This window comes from Delphinus delphis, chromosome 5 (assembly GCF_949987515.2).
Source record: "Delphinus delphis chromosome 5, mDelDel1.2, whole genome shotgun sequence".
NCBI classification, from domain to species: Eukaryota; Metazoa; Chordata; class Mammalia; order Artiodactyla; family Delphinidae; genus Delphinus; species Delphinus delphis.
In genome coordinates, this window is record NC_082687.1 from 76,951,063 (window position 1) to 76,975,491 (window position 24,429).

Genomic DNA, 24,429 nt, shown 5'->3' on the forward strand with positions numbered 1-24,429 from the left:
AATATAAATTTCTTTCTTCCTTTCTTTATTTTTGGCTGAGTTGGGTCTTTGTTGCTGCACGCGGGCTTTCTCTAGTTGTGGCGAGAGGGGGCTACTCTTCATTGTGGCGCGCGGGCCTTTCATTGCGGTGGCTTCTCTTGTTGCGGAGCACGGGCTCTAGGCGTGCGGGCTTCAGTAGTTGTGGCTCGTGGGCTCTAGAGCGCAGGCTCAGTAGTTGTGGCGCATGGGCTTAGTTGCTCTGCAGCATGTGGGATCTTCCCGGACCAGGGCTCGAACCCATGTCCCCTGCATTGGCAGGCGGATTCTTAACCACTACGCCACCAGGGAAGCCCTTATTGGTTTTCTTAAAACAATATACATAAAACAAAACTCATCAATAAATTTACTATATATCCCCTGCTGGTTTTGTTTCTCCGTTAGAACCTTGCTTGAGACTATTACCTAAATCTTGAGATAGTAAGAGAGTGTCCTCGTTCTTAGGAGTTGAGTATTGAAGTCTGCAACTTATTTTCAAATGGCTGAGAAAACAAATAAACCAACCCAAATATATAATATTGATATGTATGGTGAGTGAGAGCAAATATTGCAAAATGTTAGCAACTGCTGAAACTAGGTTAGGGTAGGCAAACTATGGCTTGCAGCCTGTTTGTGTAAATAAAGTTTCATTGGAACACAGCCACACCTATTCTTTTATGTCTGTGGCAGCTTTCCGGCTACAACAGCAGAGCTGAGTGGTTATAACAAGGGCTATATGGTCTGTAATCCCTAAAATAGTTACTGTTTGGCTCTTTACAGAAAAAGTTTGTCAACCCCTAGTCTATGTGAGGAGTTTGTGGGTATTCACTACATTATTTCTACATTTCTATAGGTTTGAAAATTTTCACAATAAAAAGTTGAACAAAACTAAAGACATCAAGGGAGTTCCCTGGCAGTCCAGTGGTTAGGACTCTGTGCTTTCACTGCCGAGGGCGCAGGTTTGATCCCTGGTTGGGGAACTAAGATCCCACAAGCTGTGCGACACAGCCAAAAAGAAAACCCCAAAACAAAAAACAACAACTAAAGACATCAACCCCAACAAAAATAGTTTTTAAAAGCAGGAATTGTATTTGAAAAAGATTTTCTATTCAAAAGGGTTAGTGGGGGCTTCCCTGGTGGTGCAGTGGTTGAGAGCTCCGCCTGCTGATGCAGGGGACATGGGTTCGTGCCCCAGTCTGGGAAGATCCCACATGCCGTGGAGCAGCTGGGCCCGTGAGCCATGGCCGCTCAGCCTGCGTGTCCGGAGTCTGTGCTCCGCAACGGGAGAGGCCACAGCAGTGAGAGGCCCGCGTACCGCAAAAAAAAAAAGGGTTAGTGGGTTACGGAATTCCATGAATGAATGAAATTCATGATATAAAATATATTAATAATATTTAATGTTAACAGAAAGTAAGGAAATCTTAGCCATGGCTTTATTGCTGTTGTGTGTTAGTTATGCTCATGCCTTGCTTGAGCCTTGACAGCATATCTATGGGCTGACCTAGTGCCTAATGTTTCATTTAATAAATGGGAGTAACATTTCAATGACTATAACAAAAGGACAAATTTTCAAAGTATTTTCAGCAATTTAGAAACTAATATTTGAATTTAAGTCCACTCAATAAGCCATGTGAAAAATGTAAATACCACAGATCCTTAAACAGTAAGTTGTATTGTTATTATAAAAGAAAGTTTTCTAAAATATTACACATATTTTCACAGGACAATGAAAAGGAAAGAAATATATAGAGAAAATAGATCTTTAAATTGGACTTATGTCCATTTGTTTTCAAAAGAATGAGATACAGAAATATGAAAGCACTAAGTGAGAATGAGAATTATTCAGAAGAAGATTCAGGGCTGATTTGGGTGTGGCTTGCTATTTCCTTTATGATAAAGTCCCCAACAGGTGACTATTCTGAGTTCTTGTATCCATGTTTTATAGTTTTGTTTTGTTTTAATATTTCTTGCGTTGCTATCAGCCCTCACTTCTTCATGCCTAAGGAAAGTCCAACTGTAACAAATCTTCCCTGCCCCTCTAATCTGCTACATTTAATCTGCTATTAGCTCACTGATTTAAGATGCTCAGAAAATTTCCTCTGCTCTTATTTCCACATAATGTAAATTTGGTCCACAAGCCAGAAAAACGCTATGGACAAACTTTGGAGTGTATGTGCCATTACTACCTAGGCCTGTGTCGTCTACTACAGTAGCCACTAGCCACACGTGGCTACGGTGCAATTGAAATGCGGTTAGTTCAACAGAGGAACTGAATTTTTCATTTCATTTAAGTTAATTAATTGAAATTCAAATTTGAAAACTAGCACTTGATTCAGTTATTGGAAAACTTAAGTATGTTTCCAACAACTTGGGTGTCAAAATCTACTTTTTCAACTGTAAATTTTAGGAACTCTAAATACAGATTAAGAGGACCTCCCTGGTGGTCCAGTGGCTAAGACTCCGCGCTCCCAATGCAAGGGGCCTGGGTTTGATCCCTGGTCGGGGAACTAGAACCCACATGCCGCAACAAAAGATCCTGCATGCCGCAATGAAGATCTCGCAAGCCGCAACTAAGACTCAGCACAGCCAAATAAATAAATATTACCCAAAACATTTTAAGTATTTCCAGAAAAATATAGCATTCGAATTTGAGACGTGTGGTAAGTGTAAAATATTGTATGGATTTTGAAGACTTAGTGCGAAAAAAATTTTTTTAAATACCTCATTAATAATTTTTATAGTGATTACATGTTGCAACGTTAATACTTAAAATACTTAGTTAAATAAATATATTATGTTTCTTTTCACTATTTAAAATTGTGTCTAGGAGAAAATTTCAAGTTGCATATGTGGCTCACATTTTATTCCTGTTGGACAGCACTGACTTAATTCACTTAAAAAAAAATTTCCTGATATTTAAAAAATTATTTTTATTTTTTGGCTGCGCTGGGTCTTTGTTGCTGCACACGGGCTTTCTCTAGTTGTGGTGAGCGGGGGCTACTCTTTGTTGCGGTGCACGGGCTTCTCATTGCGGTGGCTTCTCTTGTTGTGGAGCATGGGCTCTAGGCACGCGGGCTTCAGTAGTTGTGGCATGTGGGCTAGTAGTTGTGGCTTGCGGGCTCTAAAGCGCAGGCTCAGTAGTTGTGGCGCACGGGCTTAGTTGCTCTGCAGCATGTGGGATCCTCCCTGACCAGGGCTCGAACTCCTGTCCCCTGCATTGGCAGGAGGATTCTTAACCACTGTGCCACCAGGGAAGTCCCAAATTTCCTGATTTTGAACTGTATTCTGAATAGAGAAATGATAGCTAAGTGACTGTTAAATAGGTGTGTAATATGACATTTACACGTACTAGCTACATGTACCACGGCTGATAAAGTTCAAAATGTTACAGGTGTTGGAAAGTGACCAACTCAAACCCTTTACCAAGGTCACAAAGCACGACCCTGAAGCTACCAGACCATCAGCTCTTTGGTGGACTCTCTGTGTGGCTCTTCATCTGCCCCAAGGCCCAGCGTGACTTACACACAATAGGTGCTCAAAGATATTTGTTGAATGGACGTGTAATGCATTTTAATTTACTGTATCAGAGACATGGAGAAAAAGAAAAAGTCATCGGTGTCAGCCTCAAATATAAAGTACTAAAAAAAGGAAATTTAATTATTATTACTGAAATTAGGAATGAAATTTTCCCATACAGGGAAATTTGGGGTAGAAGGAAATAACCAAGTAGGAAGTAAGCATTCTTGTCCCTAGACGCTTCAAGGGGCTGTTAATGTCACAATAGTGCTGCAGGTTCTGAAACAACATTCCTAATTAAACTACATATTGGAAAGATAAAATATTTTACTTAGCATCTGAATAGAATTTAGGAAGTTTAGGGAATAAAAATCACAGCAGCTGCCATCCATAGCATACCTATTTCCAGGGGGGGCGCACAGTTCCGAATAGTACTTGATTTTGGGCTCTGTCCCACTGGTCCGAATGGTGGCCACACCTCCATTAGCAAAGGTAAAGGTGATCATTTGACTGCTTTTACTAGTAGGGAGAACCTAGGAATTAATTTACACGTTATAAATTTAAGTAGTAACATCAGCTGTTCTTACCTAACTAACACTTTCCCCTGAATAAGCAAGAAAGTAAATGCAAAACAAAGAAGAAAAGAACATTTTTGAGGAAATCAGAAAATGTACTCTGTATAAATGAAACAAATAATAATAATAAGGCAATTTGTGAAAATTAACTTTGTATATTACTTTTTACCTCCATGGTTCTATTAAAGCTACTAAAGTTTTACTAAAATTGAAACACATCACTTTCACAAGAAATTGCTTTAAACCAATTAATAATGCATTACCAAAACCCCACAAAACACTAGGCTTATTTCACTTTCAAGGGCTTCTGATAGATGTATTCTTAGCTGATTGCTCTCCAAACTCCACTAAAATGACTGAAGCATTAAAATCAAAAACCACACAAGGGCAAAGAGGCAGCAGCAGTTGAGGGGGTTGCCAACTAATCGTGGCAGTCAGAAACCAGGTGGAGGGCAGAGGTGACCTGATGGAACACAGAAGAATGTCCTCGGAGCCCCTGTAGCAGGCAGATAAGAACCGAGTCGGCATGTTCTGCAGGGCCCTAGTAAAGCTCACTACCTAGCGCACCTGGTACAGCAAAGGGCAGGCGTGAGACAAAGAAGCTATTAGATCCTCCCAAATCCCCACCTTCTGCCCACGTGGTCAACCAACCACCTCATCAGGAGATGGATTAAATCTCTGGTGTAACTGAACCAGAAGGGCTCAGAAGCTGGGGACGCTGGGCACCATGGAGGGCAGGGCATGGAGAAAACTTAGAGTAAGTCAGAGTCTGCACACTGAATGCTCAAACCCCTCCTCCCAGGTCCGCAGCACCTTTCCACCACTTCTGGGGCCTCAGCATCCCAGTTTATTACCCTCAGGCAGGAGATTAGGGTGAGAGTGAGGCGTCCCCAGGAGACCTTGAGGGAAATAAAGACAATACAGAAGAAACAAGATCTACATTTTAAAAAAGCTGTAATTAATATCCTTAAGAGAGGTAAGATATAATACACATGAAACAAGAATAAGATGTTACTTTCAATAAATGAGAGAAAAAGAGCTGAAATGTTCAAAGAAGCATTGAAAGTTAATGTTGAGGTAATCTCCCCAAAAGTAGGAAAGAAGGACATAGATGGACAGTGGGAAAAAAGAAACACGGAAAGTAGAACATCACTCCAGGAGAGTCAGCATCTAAGAACCTGTCAAGAAGGACTTGTCAAGAAGGTGAGAACAGAAAATGCAAGGGAAGAGGTTACTTGAAAAACAACCATCCAGCGTCCTTCTTTGACAAAAATCAAGAGAATTTCTCAGAACTGAAAGAAATGACTCCGTAGATCAACAAAGACCAACCAAGTATCCAGAAAAATGAATGAAAAGAGACCCATACTAAAAGCATATCACTGAAATTTTAGAACCCCAAGTTTAGCGGAAAGTTCCTAACGTCTTCCCATGGAGAAAAAAACAAATGGCACGGAAAGGACTGAATGAGTATGGTGTTCTCATCCCTGAATGCAGCACACAGCAGGTCCCAACTATTTCCTGAGTGAATGAATGATGGATGCTCAACAGCTTTACAAATACAGAGCAATGCTTTCCAAACTGTGAGTCAATAAAGCATGAGGGTAGAGTAAGACATTTTCAGACCTAAACACCTCCAAAGATTTACCTGTCATTCATTTCTTCTTAGGAAGCTACTAGAGGATGTGATTTAGGAAGATAAATATAAAAAGAGGAAATCATGGGGTCCAGGAGCAAGGGACCCACCCCCAGAGAGTGGTGAAAGGGCATTCCCAGGATGACAGCTGGGCGTTCAACCCAGAGAGCAGAAGGCTCTCCCCAGAGGAAGGGACCAGGAGGGAGGCCATTGGAAACAAGATGGAACCAACAGTCCAGGTCAAAAACCCTACTGAGCCGTATTTGAAGGATGTGGGAAGAACTGGTGAGGGCTACATAGAAATCCATGCAAATGAAAGAACAAAGCAGCTATCAATTAAAGGAAAAGTAATTCTTTATACAAATTAAGGGGAACCTAATCATAGTATACTACTTAACTAAGCAAAAAACAATAGTTACCAGTCATAATAATACAAGCATGGAATCTGATGTCACCAAGAGTTGTGGTATAAATGTACTGTAAGGACAGGGGAGAAGAGTCGTGAATGCTGGAAGTGTAAGAACTAAATCCCTATCTCCATAATAGAAAATTAATAAAGTCTAACACTGATAAGTCATAGTATTACCACATGAGCACACTGTTTAGAAATCTGGTGGTAAATACCAGGAGAAACAACTAAGAGGGAAGGTGGTTGTCTTGGCACATGGAAATGAGATGGCAGGAGTTGGAACTGCCATGTTTAATCATAACCCTTTTAATACTATTTGCCTTTAAAAACATATTGTGTGCAGATGTAAATTAAAAAATATAACAAGGTGAATATCAAAGCTAATGGGAGACTGGGATTGAAATATATACACTAATATGTATAAAAGTTATAACTAATAAGAACCTGCTGTATAAAAAAATAAATAAAATTCAAAAATTAAAAAAAAAAAAGGCAAATGTCCAATATCTCAAAAGGATATTCTTACTGTCCTTCCTCTACCCCCTTGCCATAGTTAGCAATACTCTTCTGCCACATTTGAGCCTTCTTTTGACTCCAGTGGGGGAATCTACATGGTAGGAAGAATGCAAACTCATGCTTTACAGCTAACAACTCCTATATATTCAGAGAACAGGGTAAAACTAAGGAGGAAGCAAGCAGTGGTTCTCAAAGTTGGACCAGTCGCATTAGCATCAGCAGGGAACTTATTAGAAAGGCAAATAAGGGGTGGGCTGCAGGACTCAGTGTTTTAACCTGGCCACCAGGTGATTCTGATGCTTTTTCAAGTTCAACTTTTGAAAGAGAGGAAAAGCTGCGTTTGGAATCAGAAGACCCAGATTCTATCCCTAGCATCACCAATTAGCTGTGTGACCACAGGCAGGTCTTACACTTCTGAGTACAGTCGTCCCTCGGTACCCGTGGAGGTTTGGTTCCATGAGCCCCCCACAGATACCAAAATTCACGGATACTCAAGTCCATTAAACAGTGTAGTACAATCGACCCTCGGTATCCGCGGATGTGAAACCCTCAGATGATGAGGGACGACTGTATCGATTTCCTGCTGTATTAAATGACAGCATTGGCTTAGATGACTAGCGAGAACCCCTTCAGTTTCAGCTCATGATTTTTAACTCTCTGTATATTTTGATAGCTTATTTATAATAATGCCTAAAATCAGCTTCAATTAATTATATGATTAAGTTGAGCTATTCAAAGTATAGTCAAAAAGTAAATAGAGACGAGTTTAATTGATAAAAGACATTACTTACAGCTTTTTTATCAGGTTGGCTATCATCATAGCCAGTTGTAAGGTCCCTAATACCGGAAATTTCAAATTTGCCACAAGTTTTTGGATAATTATTCTTCCCATCGTAGTTTCTAAGGTTTTCAAATAATTTTTTAATAGTGCCTTGATCGTGGCAGATAAAATACGAAGCTTTGGTGATATGGTAGCCATACCTATCAATACAAACACAATTACATGCAAAACGAGGAACAAATAATTCTGCACAGGGTACACTGAACATGTATCAACCAGTATATTCTAAAACAAATAACCGCGACTAATTTCAAAGGAATAATTCAGCATTAAAAAAGAGGTTCAGGGCTTCCCTGGTGGCGCAGTGGTTGAGAGTCCGCCTGCCGACGCAGGGGACACGGGTTCGTGCCCCGGTCTGGGAAGATCCCACGTGCCGCGGAGCGGCTGGGCCCGTGAGCCATGGCCACTGAGCCTGCGCGTCTGGAGCCTGTGCTCTGCAACGGGAGAGGCCACAACAGTGAGAGGTCCACGTACCCCCCGCCAAAAAAACAAACAAAAAAAAAAGAGGTCCAATTTTATAAAAGAGGTCCAACAATCTACCCCAGGGATCGCTGAACTGCTCTGTGGCCCTCAGCCTGTATTTCTAAGTAAAAGTTTCTCTATTGGAACGTAGCCATGCCATGCCCATTACCTTATGTATTGTGTCTGGCTGCTTTTGCACTACAAAGACACTGGTGAATAATTGCTTTAAAGACTAAACATGTTTTGTGAACACATGTGTCTTTTTTGACATTGGACACTTAAAAATCACATTTTTCCCTTAGCCATTTCTGCAACTAATGTTCTCATTTGTTAAGAATCAATGTCATCATGAAGGGTAACTACTATTAAGTAGTTAAATATCAAAAGGAAAAGGTGATCCCTTATTTAGTTTTTATAGGCAATAGAATTCATAGCCAAAGTAAGGACATCAGAAAGAATATTAGTATCTCATGCATAAGAACGGAGTAAAACATTAAAAAATATTACTACATGTGGGGATAACATGTAAACTGTATTTGTTGCGATCATTTCACAATATAGATATACATTGAATCATTGTGTTGCACAACTGAAATGAAAAAAACATTACTTCAATTTAACAGTCAATAGAAACTTACTCAACATAGATGGCCTTTAGCTGCTGAGACAAAGACAAATTCTTGGTTGCTAGAAAGCTGGCCAACTCTGCACTTATGACGGCGGCACTGACTCCATCTTTGTCCAGAACGAAAGGGCAGCACATATATCCTGCAGAAACACGTGTCATACACACACCCTGAGGAGTAGGTCCCTTTACACACTGTGCGTGCACACATCTATATGCTCCCGGTCTACTGCATAAGAGGTTGTCAGTATGTAAATGCTTCTCATTCACCACCATTACATTTAAGAATCTAGGCCAGCGCCTAGCACATAGCAGGCCTTCAAGAAGTATCTGCTGAGGTACAAACTACTGTATATAAAATAACTAAGATACAAGGATGTATTGGACAACGCAGGGAGTGTAGCCGATACTTTATAACAACTATAACTGGAGTATAATCTATAGAAACATTGAATCACTATGTTGTACACATGAAATTAATATAATATTGTAATACAACTATGCTTTAACTTCAAAAAAGAAAAGAAAAAAAGAAAAAGCATTTGTTGAATAACCTGTAAGGAGAGTCTCCCTCCTAGACAAACTGTACTCATTTTCCAGGTATAGACCAAATCCCTCTGGCTGAAACACAAAACTGCTTCCAATTGTTCTAGTCAATGCTTATTCTGTCTTCTCTGAATCCCCAGTTATATGATTCATCTTGACACCTAGCCTATACTCTTTTGTGTGGTTTCTAACTAGATCTATATAAACTGCTGTAGGCTAAGGTCAGTGTCATCCATTTCTTTCAGAGTCAGTGTGCAACTGATATGCAATAAATATTTGATAAACAAATATAAGAAAATCTTTTTTTTTTTTTTTTTTTTTAATAAAAAGCTATAGTCAGGCCAGGATTGCAGTTCTGAGAGCATAAGAGCAAAAGTTGAGCTCTTACACTTCATTCATTGAATTAGTTCAATGATGAGCCTGTGTCTATGTTGCAGGGAATGTATGAACGAGAAGAGTATGTATTATATAATAAGCATCATGTACAACAACTTTTATTAAACAAAGAGCTAAAACATCCCCAGCCCAAACATTTGCATTTCACGTTTCTATTGCTAGCTCTCCTCTTTTGCTCATTGATAGTGATCATTTAAGACAAGTGTTTTTCCATCAGCCTGGCTGGTTCTTTCAGGTGACAGTCACTCTGATGAAAGTCCCACAACCATGCCTTCTCCTTTCTTCTGGACAGATCTCTGCAGAGCACTCTATGAGGGGGAGTGAACTATATTTGGCCTGTATATCAATACCATAGGGAGGAAATATCGTTAACTCCCCAAATAGGAGGATTCTGAAGCTACTACAGCCGTGTACAGAACATCACTGTTCACAGTTATCTGGGCAAAGGATTCACTACCTGACATGAATGGCTTGGTTATTTGTGAGATATTCTTTTCAGCTAAAGAAATCTGTGATGCCAACTTTGGGGTAGGACAGTTCAGCATTTGCCGAGCATCACAGAAGAAAAACAAACTGTGTGTTCCTGTCTCACAGTTAATCTTTTGAACCCAAATCCAAATCCACATCTTTGCCCATGTATTTGCATTCTATAAATTAACTGATCCCAGGATCGTCATGATCAACTCTTACCAATAGCTTCTTCAAAAGCAAATAAGACATTTTTCCCCTGGTCTATTAGCTGTTTGGCTCGGTTTCCCATCCACTTAAAGCCAGTTAATGTTTCCTAAAAGGAAAATCCAAGAGAGAAAGAAATGCCTTAGACCTTCTACAGAGCAAAAGAAAGGGAAAAGAGCAACTCTCACAAACACCTTACCTCGAAGTGAAAGCCCTCCTTTAAGGCAATGGCCTGCAGGATTTTGGAGGAGACGGTGCTGGACAACATATATGTGTCTTTGAGGGCGCTGTGATCTTGGTTCTTTTCTTTCCAAGAAGTAAAGAGCCACCAGCCCAAGAGGGCCCCCAACTCGTTGCCTGAAAACACTTTCCATTCACCACTGTAAGAAAAAACAACCTATGTACAGCAGTGATCTCAAGAGAGATCACTTAATTGTAAGTAACAATTAAGGACAGAACAATTAAGCCAAACAAGGTTCAAAGTAGCCCCTGCAGGACTGTTCTTATTATTCTTGTTTAAATAATAGGCCAGAAGCGTGACTGCCACGCCACAAACATACGAGCAGCTACCGTGTCTCAGCCTGTTCGCCTAGACAAACATCCTGTCTTTGAAGAGCGTACAAAATAAGTACATCAGCGATGACACACAAATGCTTTTATCTCAGTCTTTGGCAAAGGCTTTGGTTTTAAACATAACAGAAACATGCTAGCAAGATGTCCCCTAAGGACTTCCCTGGTGTTGCAGTGGTTAAGAATCCACCTGCCAATGCAGGGGACATAGGTTCGAGCCCTGGTCTGGGAAGATACCACATGCCGCGGAGCAACTAAGCCTGTGCACAACTACTGAGCCTGTGCTCCACAACAAGAGAAGCCACTGCAATGAGAAGACCACGCACTGCAACAAAGAGTAGCCCCTGCTCTCAGCAACTAGAGAAAGGTCCGTGCGCAGCAACGAAGACCCAATGCAGCCAAAAATAAATAAATAAATATATATTTTTTTTAAAAAGATGCCCCCCAAGTATAATAGTTTGCATATCTCAATTTTCCGCTCAGCTTTGCTGATTCTGAGAGAGAGAGACTGCTTAGCATTCCTTAAGATCCAGCGCAGTATTCACACAGTCAGGACACCAGAGAACAGGTTTGCAGCTTATGTTCCTGTCTGTAGGTGGCTACAAGTACACCTCACATTTCAGCATGTAGCACCTTAGCTTAAATTTCTAAAACCTGATATAGAATTGAATCTGTTTTGTTATAATGGAAAATCCTAACCCTTTGACAGCACCCCACCGTCTCCCAAACATCACATAGGCTGTTTGACACCCAAAACTGCTTTCACTTTCCCCCCCGCTTACCTACCACTGCTCTATATAAACGCTACAGTCGCACTTGTCTTAAGCATTGTCAGCGCCCCACAGGCATCTTTCCTGGTCTGTTCAACCTGAATTCAACATTGCTTTGAAGGTCCAACTCCTCATCAAACCTTTTACCAAACGCTGAACTGTAAAGCCAGAGATCAAGTACTTTGCCCTCATTAGGCACTGAGTCATTAATTATAATAAAAGCAATGATAAAATGGGGGACGATAACAAATAGTAATTTCAATTCCAAATACATACTGGGCTGGTTTACTCTGTAATGTGCTTGCTGATCGTGTGGCCCCCGAATCAGTACTTGCTCCATGTTAAAGGATCTGACTGAGGTTAAGTGAGATGATCGTTTGCAAAATAAATGGGAAATATTTCCAAATAGGTCTGGTCTCTCCAGAAACATTTTACTGCCAAAGATGTCACCTTTTATATTTTCCATTATGTAGGTAATCACAATTAATTGTACCTGTCTTGCTTTTCTGCCACAGCAAGTCTGTCAGCATCTGGGTCGTTTGCTAAAACAATTTTGGCCGTGGTTTTGTCAGCCAAAGCAAAAGACAAAGTCTGAAAAAGAATAAGAGAAAAGATCATTACAATCAAGAATTGAGCACAGGGCTTCTCTGGTGGTGCAGTGGTTAAGAATCCTCCTGCCAATGCAGGGGACACGGGTTCAAGCCCTGGTCCGGGAAGATCCCATATGCTGCAGAGCAACTAAGCCTGTGTACCACAACTACTGAGCCTGCGTGCCACAACTACTGAGCCCTTGTGCGACAACTACTGAAGCCCGCGTGCCTAGAGCCTGTGCTCTGCAACAAGAGAAGCCACCGCAATGAGAAGCCCACGTACCACAACCAAGAGCAGCCCCCGCTCACCACAACTAGAGAAAGCCCACGCGCAGCAACGAAGACCCAACACAACCAAATAAATAAATAAAATTTTTTAAAAAATGCTTAAAAAAAAAAGAAAAAAGAATTGAGCACATTTCAGTCTTTAAAAATGTTCAGTTCTTTAAGAACTAAAAGAGGTCCTTCCCCAAACCGAGGCTGAATTTTATTTCTGGAGCTGTTCCTGGCTGGTCACATATTACGTTTTGAGTCAAAGGTCAGATAATGAGAGCATCAACACATGACCCACATGCGCCCATGGGATTCGCCCCACATCTGATAGTGTGTGTGGCTGGACTGGTATTTCCAGGCCTGGGCCTGTGGTCAACCTAACAGGCAAACCAGAATAAACCGACTCTCCGGATATCACTGTTACCCGAGCCTTTAAAAAGACTAAATGGAACCATAATTTAAATGGCACTTCTTCGTATCAGAAAAATATCAATTGAGGAATAAAAATCATGTGATAAATCTCCATTCTATTACTGTTTCTTTTTGGCATTAAGAAAACAGTAAATTAACTTAAAATTAAATTGATTAAATTGAATGTAAAGTATTGTTTTAAGTTTGTGAGCAATTTCAGCTCTCACATCCTGACGCTAAGACATCTGATTTGAAAGTTCCTTTAAGAAATGGATGACTGGGCTTCCCTGGTGGCGCAGTGGTTAAGAATCCACCTGCCAATGCAGGGGACACAGGTTCAAGCCCTGATCTGGGAAGATCACACATGCTGTGGAGCAACTAAGCCCGTGTGCCACAACTACTGAGCCTGTGCTCTAGAGCCCACGAGCCACAACTACTGAGCCCATGTGCCTAGAGCCTGTGCTCTGCAACACGAGAAGCCACCGCAATGAGAAGCCCGTGCACCGCAATGAAGAGTAGCCCCCGCTCGCCGCAACTAGAGAAAGCCCTCGCGCAGCAATGAAAACCCACTGCAGCCAAAAATAAAATTAAAAAAAAAAAAAGAATTTAAGAAATGGATGACTAATAAATATAAATATTTCCAATGATGAAATTACTTTTTTGCTCAGCACAATGAAAATGCATAAAAACATTTTACTCAAGAGTAATAGTTTTGAACTATATTCAAAGTAAATTTTATAATTAAAAAAAAATCAGGTTACCAAGACACCTTTACCCTCTTCAGGATTTGGGTATCTCACTGTTGGGAACTCAGGATCGGGATCCTTCTGTTCGGGAACAGCCTCGGGAGGAACAAAGTCAAAAGCCTTGAAAGCCGACTGCACGAAGCTGTGACCCACGCCGTGGACGGAGGTGTGCACAAACTTCACCTTGGTCTCCCTGTTCACAGCCCTGGAATCAGACACATGGAGAATGACAAAATATACAAATATGGCTCTCAAAACTGGAAGGACTGCAAAATATCAAGGAACCAGATTCCTAAGAATTTAAGGTATCAAAGTAATAAGAATGTATAAGACAACTGAGTATCTTTCTAATTCCATTAAAAAAAGAAAACTTATTCACTTTCTTTCAAACATACACCCTCCCCCAACACATTCAAGTTTTAAATTTTACTCTGTAGTTATTTTCCACAAATCTGCTTACTTTTGGATTTTATTTCATGCTGCAGCTTTCACAGCTGGCCCAGTGGCAGTACCCACCCATGGCAGTGCCAGTAAATACTCTCTACTAGCTTCACACGTTTCAAAGTGTCCCTTTTAACACAATGTGATGGAACATCCCATACATGGATGCATAAAAAATAAAACATTTTCTTTGTCAAGTAACAATCCTGTTTGGCAGAGTACCCTGATCTAGAGACTGTAGAATAAAAATGTACATCAAAATTCACAGCAGATTTCTCTCCGGACCCCAAGCTTGGGGAGAATCTTTAAGAAAGCATCTCTTGTGATCCAGGCTGCGTGGAAGTGAACATCCACCACCTTGGGAGGGACACAAAACTCCACCTAGATGTTTCTCCCCCATCACCCCTAAAGGACAAAAGCCTTAATCTGTAGGGGAAAGGGCAGCAACACCATAGCCATAGGAGGTATTGGACAAGGATGCATGATTTATAACCAATCTGCAGATGAATAAAATATTAACATACCTTAAAAAAAAAGAAAAAAATTAACAGCAGAAGTTATAGAAAGGTAAGCACAAGATGTTAAAAAATTCCAATGATCTGACTGCTAGATTCTTAGGTTACTGTCCACTTCTTTGGCAATGAATAAATGAACAAGGTCTTCCTTAAGACAGTAGTAGTTTAAAACAAACATACCCTTGAAAATAAAATGCATCTAGAAAAATAAATATGCAAGATCAGTAAGAACAAATCTGGAAAAACACTCTTAGATATTAAAGTGAATTATAAAGCTATCACAATTAGAACAGTTTAGGCCTACATATATAAAGGCAGAATAAAGGAACAGAATAGAGTCCAGAAGTTGATCCAATTTGAAATGGGAAATATATATGAGAAGCAGTAAGGCTTAGTGGTTAACATGATTTAGAGACAGACTCTAAATTTAAATCTTGGAGCTCTGCCACTTATAAGCTGTGTGACTATTGGTTATTTTCTTAACCTCTCTGTGTTACAGTTTTCTCATCTATAAGATGGCAATACACCAGAACCTACCGTCAGCATTACCGTGATGATTAAAATGAGGTTAAATTAATTAGTACAAGTGAAGGGACTGTAGCAGTTATCTGACACATAATAAGCGTTCATATATCATGTTAGAAATTGTTAGATTAAAGGTGATATTTCCAATCAGTCAAAGAAAAAGAGATTCTTTAGTTTAATATGTTGTTACAATTGCAACTTTTTGGAAAGAACCTAATCTGCTTTCCTACTTTATGCTTCATACAAAATTAAAAGTCACCAACAACTCAAAAGATTTAAACATTGCAAAATGTAAACATGAAAGCCAACACAAAACAAGAGTTGTGCTTTTTTTAAAAAATAATCTCGGTATAGTGAAATCTATCTATAGTGACACAAAACCCAGGAATCAGAAATTGAAAGTTTCAGTGAAAAAGTCCAAAGGTAACAACAGAAGGGAAAACAATATTTGAAATAAATGAAGTCTAGTTTTCTGTACAAGCAACGAGGTTTTACAAATGCAAAAGAGGAACAAATACATAGAAAAATATAGGTTAAATAAATATTAAAAATATTCATAATTAAAGAATGCAAATAAAGATAGGTATTACTTTCATGCAGCGAATTGGGAAAGAGGAGAAATTTAATACTTGGTATAGGTAAGAATGTGTGGATCATACACTATTATCATATACTGTTGGTGGGAATCTCAGCTAGTGTAACGTTTCTGGAGAGCAATTTGTTAACCGTTATCAACTTTGTAAATGCACATATAATTCTGATGCCTGCAATGTATCTTATGAATACACTTGTGCGTGCGCGCGCGCACACACACACACACACACACACAAATATATGCATATGTATGTATATACACATATACATATACATGAATCTACAACAGAGGTTAGCAGCCGTGGCCTGTGGGCCAGCCACCTACTTTTGTAAATAACATGTTTTGGAACACAGCTATGTTTGCATGTGTTCATTTCTGTATGATCTATGGCTGCTTTCCTACAACAGCAGAGTTGGGTAGTTGTAACACAGTGGCTCACAAAGCACAAAATATTCGCTATCTGTCCTTCTAAGAAAAGCTGCCAGCCCCTCATCTACAGCCTCTAAAGTCAGATGCAGCTACAGTATATGTATCAACTGAGAAGAAAATTTAATGAAAACAGAATTTGGCTAAATCCATTTACCTGTGAAAACAGTATTTTTTAAGGTCTTCAAAGTAGTCCTTATTGATGGAAGCACTTGGGTCATGAAAGAGTGGACTGCCATTGATTACAGAATCGTCCCAAGCTTGAGGCCATGGCTCTAGATTTTCTTCAATAGCCTGGGAAATCCCTTTATCATGAGGAGAGATGATCTGAGCCCCGTTATCCCAGTAGACCTGGAGAATGCAGGAACATATCCAGGTGGTTTACAGTTCATCCATTCCCCATGCTCCCAAAACATAAAGGCATAGGATTCATACAGAAGGACGTAAGCGTGGAGAGAAAAATAAAAATACCTTGTAACCATTATCCTGCTTTGGATTGTGAGAGGCAGTTATCATGATTCCAGCACAAAGTTTCAAATGTGACACTGTGTAGGGCTGTAATACAGTAGGAAAGGAGAACAGTTTTAAATAAAAAATTAGATATACTTAAAAGGTCTATCATATATTGTACCGTGTTCTCTTTTAATAAACATCATATATAAACATCATATTGTGTCATACAATATTTTTGTGCCACATCCAAGCAGTACACTCTGACTACCTTTAGAACTAACTCACTGCTCAAAATTCAAATAAGAAAGGTGAGTATTTTCCTAGGTGTCTTCTTATTCTGTCTTCTCCTTGGTAGAGCTAGAAAACTCTCCAAACAATATGATGGTCTGATTCTCCACTGCACATTCTTGTAAGCCTTCTGCTTGGGACAGCAGCTTATGGATTCAGTTTATTCCCTCCAACTGCTTCCTCTGCTCTTCTTCCCCTGATTTGCTTTTAAGGAAAAGGTTGAGGAAAATGTGGGAGAAATGGAGAGAGCCCTCACAGCTTGTCATTTATCTCCCACTCCAGGTCTGATTATCCCTCTCTTGCATCTCTACTTAGCTCCCATCTTTACAAGACTACTTCCCCAAATGGGGAGAGGGTAGGCTTATGCGCCCCGTGGCCGCACATGAGATTTACTCTACACAGGCATCCTGAGATTCTACCTGCCTGTCTGCTTCAGCCCTCCCACCAAGAATCACTGTGGTCACTTGTCCCCCCTAGGAGTCATCTCACATTCCCCAGGTTTCCTGGAGCAAAGAAAAAGGGAGAATCACTCCACTATGTGGGCAAATGACCATGAGACACTCATTTAATTCATGTCTGATATAAAAGTAATAGCTATCAACACTTATATAGTACAGAAGACCAATGATGCTTGAACACATTGCAATTTTTCCATCAAACAATAAAACTTGAACCACATCTGGATGTGACATTGAGTGCCTACTGGGATATTTACAATCTAGGAGGTGTTGCACCTACCTGTCAGTGCACTAGAGACAGTAAACACAAAGCTAGTGGAGCTTACTTTTTTATTTACACACTCTCATTTCTACTTGATGGAACTAAGTGCATTCAAACCATGTTTTTGGTTTAGTATCTAAAAACATTTATGCTTAGCATCTGGCTCCACTCTTTTTTTTTTTTTACGGTACGCGAGCCTCTCACTGTTGTGGCCTCTCCCGTTGCGGAGCAGCGGCATGTGGGATCTTCCCAGACCGGGGCACGAACCCGTGTCCCCTGCATCGGCAGGCAGACTCTCAACCACTGCGCCACCAGGGAAGCCCCTGGCTCCACTCTTAACAGTTCTATCTACTTAAAAGCAACAGCTGTCACAGTCCCTATTGTCCTTTTCTTTAGATTCTGCTACAATAAGAATTTGACAAAAATCTTACTAAAACATGGCAAGTATGCTTCTTATACTGGCCATGAATAGGATTTAGAATGAAACATTTATATAAAAAGTTGGCGCACCAACTTGTCAAAAATTTTCATGATAAGACATGGTTTGAGTTGAATTCAGATTTAGACCCAAGAAGTTTCCTAACTGTGATAGCTGGGAAAAAAGAATACAAACCAAATTAAAAAGCAAACAGACAAACAAAAGACATTTTGCTAACTAGCTAAAATATCCTCCGAATGCAAGTAAAAGAAAAATTGCGTTAAAAAAATCAATTTTGGGCTTCCCTGGTGGCGCAGTGGTTGAGAGTCCACCTGCCGATGCAGGGGACACAGGTCCCGGTGCGGGAGGATCCTACATGCCGCGGAGCGGCTGGGCCTGTGAGCCACGGCCGCTGGGCCTGCGCGTCCGGAGCCTGTGCTCCGCAACAGGAGAGGCCACAACAGTGAGAGGCCTGCGTACCGCAAGAAAAAAAAAATCAATTTGGATGAATCAAAAGTTGAATACCAGAGAATATTACTAGGATGTGGGAGGAACAGTCCTGGAGAGGAGGGAGAATTCCTGATAAAAGGCAAGGAGCCCTTCTATCTTTCAAACACCTGAATCCCAAGAGCACTGAAGACTGTAAAACTCGGCCATGTCCCATCTCTGATTCCATGACAGGAAATTACAAGAGGAAAGAGTTACTTACCACAAAGGGGGTTGGGGTTATATCAGAAAAGAGGTACACAGGAATCCCCTGGCTGATAAACGTAGTGGCAGCAAGTCGGGCGAATCTGGAAATGCAGAGTGATGGGGGAGAAAAGGAAAGTAGAGCCGTCAGGACCGTGGGTGACAATAAAGAAGGAAATGAAGGTCCAACCATTTCTTTAGGCTGAGAACGGCAGCCAGGTCGAAGAAAACGTTTATTTTACTTCTGCTGGCAGAGAACATTAAGGCTGGAGGAACCTTAGGAGTCATCTCACTCCACCCCTTTGTTTTACAGAAATGGGACTAAAGCCAAGAAAGGACGTATGACTTGTCCCATGTCCACGAGCCACTCAGCGGCTGACCCAGTCCTGCACCCGAATCTCTAGGCTCTCTTCCCTCTCAGGGGGTCTCAGCGGAGGCCAGTGCTGCCCCCACGGGACATTTGAATCGTCTGGAGACATTTTTGGTTGTCATCAGGGTAGAGCGCTAGTGGCAGCTAGTGGACGGAGGCCGGGGATGCTGTAAATCATCCCACAATGCACAGGGCAGTGCCCACAACAGAAAGTTATCTGGCCCAGTACCAAGTCACTTGGCAAGAGAAACCTGAGTCTAAAGCTGTCACTATCCAGTATACGCCATGAAGACTCGTATTTGATTCGATGTTGTCCTCTACAAAACATACGGCACATTGGCATGTGTGTGTGTGTGATATATGTGTAACACATATATGCATCTGACATGTATATGACATATATACATCTTGGCTCCATTCAGCCCTTAGAAGAAGACTTAAATCTTTGACACTTCGACATATTTCTCAACTTCCACAGCACCTGACTTAGGGCAGGACATAGAACATGGCACTGGGTCTTTCTTCATGCATGGACTAAAGTACTTCATCACAACAATTGAGCAATTTACTACCAAAGAACAACACCACACTATTACAGGATTAAACAAACAAAATATTTGATCATTCTCCCAAACAGTTCTTGAGCACTAACCTCATGGAACACTATTTCGGGAGCTGGCTGGGGCAAAAAGAGCTATTTAACAACTCAAGCGTCAAAATTCCTAGGATCAAGAGTAATACGAAAATGATTTTGACAATTAAAAAAAATACCTCTACATAGGGGAAAGTCATAAAAATAACAAAATTTAGCAAAAACAACTTAACTAAAAATCTGAATTAAATCCACATTGTATTCACTGGAAGGTACTGAGTCACTTTTACCCTCATGAAATGTGTAGCATGTGTTCAGGCTGACTTTAAAGGCGCTTTCTTAAAGCTGGCAAAGGAGACACTCAACATACCTACGATATATACATGATATATATGAATTAAGTTACAAATGTGCACGAAAAAAGATTCAGTGTGTTCTTTGCATATACTTAACAGTTATTGCTTATGTTTCCCACCAGATATTTAAAACTGTAAGATTAAAGAACTAATCAACATTTCCTTAGGTAAAATTCTGAGACTGCAATAGTTTCCGACTCTTTAAGAAAATGTCGGGCTTCCCTGGTGGCGCAGTGGTTAAGAATCTGCCTGTCAATGCAGGGGACACGGGTTCGAGCCCTGGTCCGGGAAGATCCCACAAGCCACAGAGCAACTAAGCCCGTGCGCCACAACTACTGAGCCTGTGCTCTAGGGCCCGCGAGCCACACAACTACTGAGCCTGTGTTCTAGAGTCCGTGAGCCACAACTACGGAAGCCCATGTGCCTAGAGCCCATGCTCCGCAACAAGAGAAGCCACCGCAACGAGAAGCCCACACACCTCAACGAAGAGTAGCCCCCGCTCGCCACAACTAGAGAAAGTCTGTGCACAGCAACGAAGACCCATTGCAGCCAAAAATAAATAAAATAAATAAGTAAATTAAAAAAAAAAAAGAAAATGTCCATTTCCTCATCATGAGTGTTTTACTATATACTGGTTAGTAATTGTTACAACCTGTAAATATCTTGCTTGCTGTAGGTGACAGACAGAGACCCTGAGCTCCACTCCATCCCATTCTATCAAACTCTGAGACTTGAACCATAAACAAATAGAATCAGTAACATCGGTCACTTTAAGGAACTGATATGGCCCCAAGGCCAGAGCAAGAAACAGCTCCACCTTAATTGACAATGTTAACATATATGAAAGATGTGTCAACCTGAAGCAGGGTACTCAGCCTAAGGAGAAGAAATCTGAGAAGCTAAACAGGCAGTTAGCCACATATATGCACTGTGCATGCTTTGACCGGAGGGTCTGACCTGCTGGTAAAGCATGCTTATGATGTAATTCTCACTGTAAATTCACTAACTGAAATTGACAAACTGATAGTCTGAGGTTTATTCTACACTACTGTCTTGTGAATATAGTTCATAAGCATCAGTCCTTGAAAGATACAGCTTCTCTCTAGCTTTATTGACAAAAATCACATCTTTGAGCCTGCAGCTGAAGACCCAATATTTTATATCACCCTGAGTTCAACCTAGGAGCTGATGTCATCTGGTATTTTGCCCTGGCCATGCTCCCTTCCTCACAGCCACACATTTGTTCCCATTAATGTTTCTCTCTTAGACTAGAAGCTACCGAGAAGCAAAGATTAGGACTCTATGAATTCATCCAGCATTGTAAAGTTATGAGACTTTTCATTAATATTAAACATTGGTATGTTCTTCCAATCTAAGAAACTACTAATACTTATATTCTGGAAATATTAAAAAAATTCAACATAATAGAGGAAGTGTTCAAGTAAAAAAGAGGGTCATATAATGTGATTAAGAGCAGTGATTGGCAAACTCCAGCCCATTTTGTAAATAAAGTTCTACTGGAACACTGCCACACCCATTCAGTCATGAATTGTTCATGGCTGTTTTTATGCTACATGGCAGAGTTGAATGGTTGTGACAGAGACTGTGCAGCCCACAGTGTATAAGATATTTACTATTTGCCCTTTAGAGAAACAGTTTGCTAACCCCTGGTGTCAGCCTCTTTATTTAAATTGTGTTGCCTTCTCTCACTTTATGATATTAGAGCAAAGAGATAAAAGTACATACTTTACAGGTTTGGTGAGGGCTAAGTGAGTGAATACCTAGGTGCCTAACTCACATTCAGCACTCAAATGATTCTATCACCATCACCACCTCCACCACCACCTCCTCCACCACCAGCACCGCCATCACCATCACCACCAGCTCCTCCACCACCACTATCTCCACCAGCTCCTCCACCACCACCACCACCACCACCACCACGACCACCATCACCACCTCCTCCACCACCACCATGACCACCACCTCCTCCACCACCACCACCTCCCCACCACCACCTCCTCCACCACCAGCACCGCCATCACCATCACCACCAGCTCCTCCACCACCACTATCTCCACTAGCTCCTCCACCACCACCACCACCACCACCTCCTCCACCACGACCACCACCACGACCACCACCATCACCACCTCCTCCACCACCACCACCTCCCCACCACCACCTCCTCTACCACCATCACCACCACCACCACCACCTCCTCCACCACCACCACCACCACCACCTCCTCCACCTCCTCCACCACCACCACCACCACCTCCCCCACCACCACCACAACCATCACCACCACCTCTTCCACCACCATCACCACCTCCTCCACCATCACCATCACCTCCTCCACCACCACAACCACCACCACCACCGCCACCACCACCTCCTCCACCACCACCGCCACCACTACCTCCTCCATCACCACCACCTCCTCCACCACCACCTCCCCCCCACCACAACCATCACCACCACCACCACCATCACCACCACATCACAACCACCTCCTCCACCACATCACCACCACCTCCTCCTCCACCACCACCACCACCACCACCACCACCACCATCCCCACCATCACCATCATCACCTGCCTACAGCTACATAAGACAGTCTCATTGGTCTGGGAATGCTACAAGAATGCAGCTTGCAGTGGGCATTTAGGAATGGGAAGGAGCTCATGAGGCTTATAAATAGCGGAAGAAAAAAATTTACATAAAAGGAAGAAAGTGAGAGGGAGAAATAATATTGCCAGTTAAAACAATTACCTCAGATAGGAGTAAGTTCTACATTGTCTAAATAATTTTATCTTCTTAACCCAAACATAAAGCCAGAATTCTTAAAAGTTACAAAAGAATCTACCCATCAATTTCATAGTTAAGCAATGTAGCTGAAAAAACATATTTAAAGTCAACATATTGAAATGGTGATTACACCTAAAACTACAAAATACACTACAAAAAAGTAGTTTCCGAAATATCTTTACATACCTTCTGCTGCTGCCTCCACTTGCCGGATGGGCTCGAGCATCATAGCTGATCACAACACCTCTTTGCTTAAGGTCACTGAATTGCTTTTCCAGGTATCTACAAAATCCCTAAAAAATACCCCATGGATTCAAAGAGTACACTATATGTTTTAACACACACACTATATATATATTATATATATACTGAACAATAGGAAAATAACAGCTCTATTTATTTTCTATCTGTATGTATCAGGTAATGTGTTGGACACTTAGTATTTATTATCACTAATCCCAGATCAGCTTGGCCAAGAAACCTCATTTTACAGATGGAAAAGCTAGAACTCAGAGAGGCTCGGTGACTTGCCCAGTTTCAGACACACGAATAGCAGAGCCTAGATTTGTGCCTCGGTCTGGTTAGAGGTGGTTCAGTGCTGGGTTAAAAGCACACAGACTCTGTGGGCTTGTACTCTACCCCCACCTACAAGCAAATGACAAGTTCCTTAATCTCTCAGTGCCTCAGTTTCCTCTTCTGTAAAATGGGAATAACAATAGTACCTACTTCAAAGGGCTGTATGAGGGCTAAATGAGTTAAAACATGCCAAGTGCTGAGAATCCGACACCAAGGAAGCACTGTGTGTTTGCTGTTATGAGCATCATTTTTACTGTCATTTTTCTTCAAAGCCTGTATTCATTTTACACTAGCCTAAAATGTCTGAGGACAGGGAAGTGTTTCAGACATTTCCACCTGCCCTGTACATCAGTAGGTAAAAGAAATTCGACAGTTAAGATTTCGACAGTTAAGATTTCGACAGTTAACTGATCTAAACTTGTTCTGCTTGTGATATTGTTTTCAAGCAGGTAGGTCTTAAGGAGGCTCTATCAGTCCACCATTATACAATTAAAATTGTGCAGAGTTTGGGCTATTCCCACCTGCCTAGAAATGGTGGAACACACAATTCCTGCATCTTAGTGGGTGCAATAACATCACATCAGTCTGAAATACAGAAGATTAGAAAATAGTGAACTTTGAATTCAAGAGGTTTAGATTACTCGACAAAATAGGTTTTATTACAGAACAAAAAGAACTCTGGTTGATTGGGTTATAATGATGGTTCATACTACTTATTTCACTTTGATTGAAGGAAGTTTTATAAAAAGTAATTGTAACTCTTATTTTTGGTAGGGCAATACTTCACAGCTTTGTTGCCAGAGTGATGCCAATTTAGAAATCCTTCAGTTTTTCTTGTGCAAAAATATTGCATTGGGCATATCTTCTGAGGTTGAGGGATATGAGGTAATAAGAACACGTGTACTGGTTTTGTGGGGTCCCCTGAGGGTACGCAGATGCTCACACTCTAAGGCTTACAACAGTGACAGTGCTCTCTCCCTGGCCCAGGTTGACCCCTGTGTGTGGCCCTAGTGTTCAAGGGGGGCATAAAAACATTCAGCCTTGGTCTAAAATCCCTATCATCTCCAAATCGCTCTAAAAAA

General features: G+C 41.2%; 1 protein-coding gene across 5 annotated transcripts in view; it reads right to left on the bottom strand.

Annotated features, from left to right (window-relative positions):
- The window catches only part of PGM2 (phosphoglucomutase 2), a 38,477-nt gene that overhangs the window by 6,551 nt on the left and 7,497 nt on the right, over positions 1 to 24,429 (bottom strand). For all 5 annotated transcript variants that reach the window (XM_060012709.1, XM_060012712.1, XM_060012711.1 and 2 more), the window contains 11 exons: positions 22,958 to 23,064; positions 18,660 to 18,744; positions 16,543 to 16,626; positions 16,229 to 16,422; positions 13,585 to 13,774; positions 12,043 to 12,140; positions 10,409 to 10,589; positions 10,225 to 10,318; positions 8,606 to 8,735; positions 7,456 to 7,645; positions 3,931 to 4,064 (listed from right to left, as the gene is read on the bottom strand). In XM_060012709.1, the coding sequence (XP_059868692.1) occupies positions 3,931 to 4,064; positions 7,456 to 7,645; positions 8,606 to 8,735; positions 10,225 to 10,318; positions 10,409 to 10,589; positions 12,043 to 12,140; positions 13,585 to 13,774; positions 16,229 to 16,422; positions 16,543 to 16,626; positions 18,660 to 18,744; positions 22,958 to 23,064 (1,487 nt within the window). The remainder of the gene's footprint in view (positions 1 to 3,930; positions 4,065 to 7,455; positions 7,646 to 8,605; positions 8,736 to 10,224; positions 10,319 to 10,408; positions 10,590 to 12,042; positions 12,141 to 13,584; positions 13,775 to 16,228; positions 16,423 to 16,542; positions 16,627 to 18,659; positions 18,745 to 22,957; positions 23,065 to 24,429) is intronic.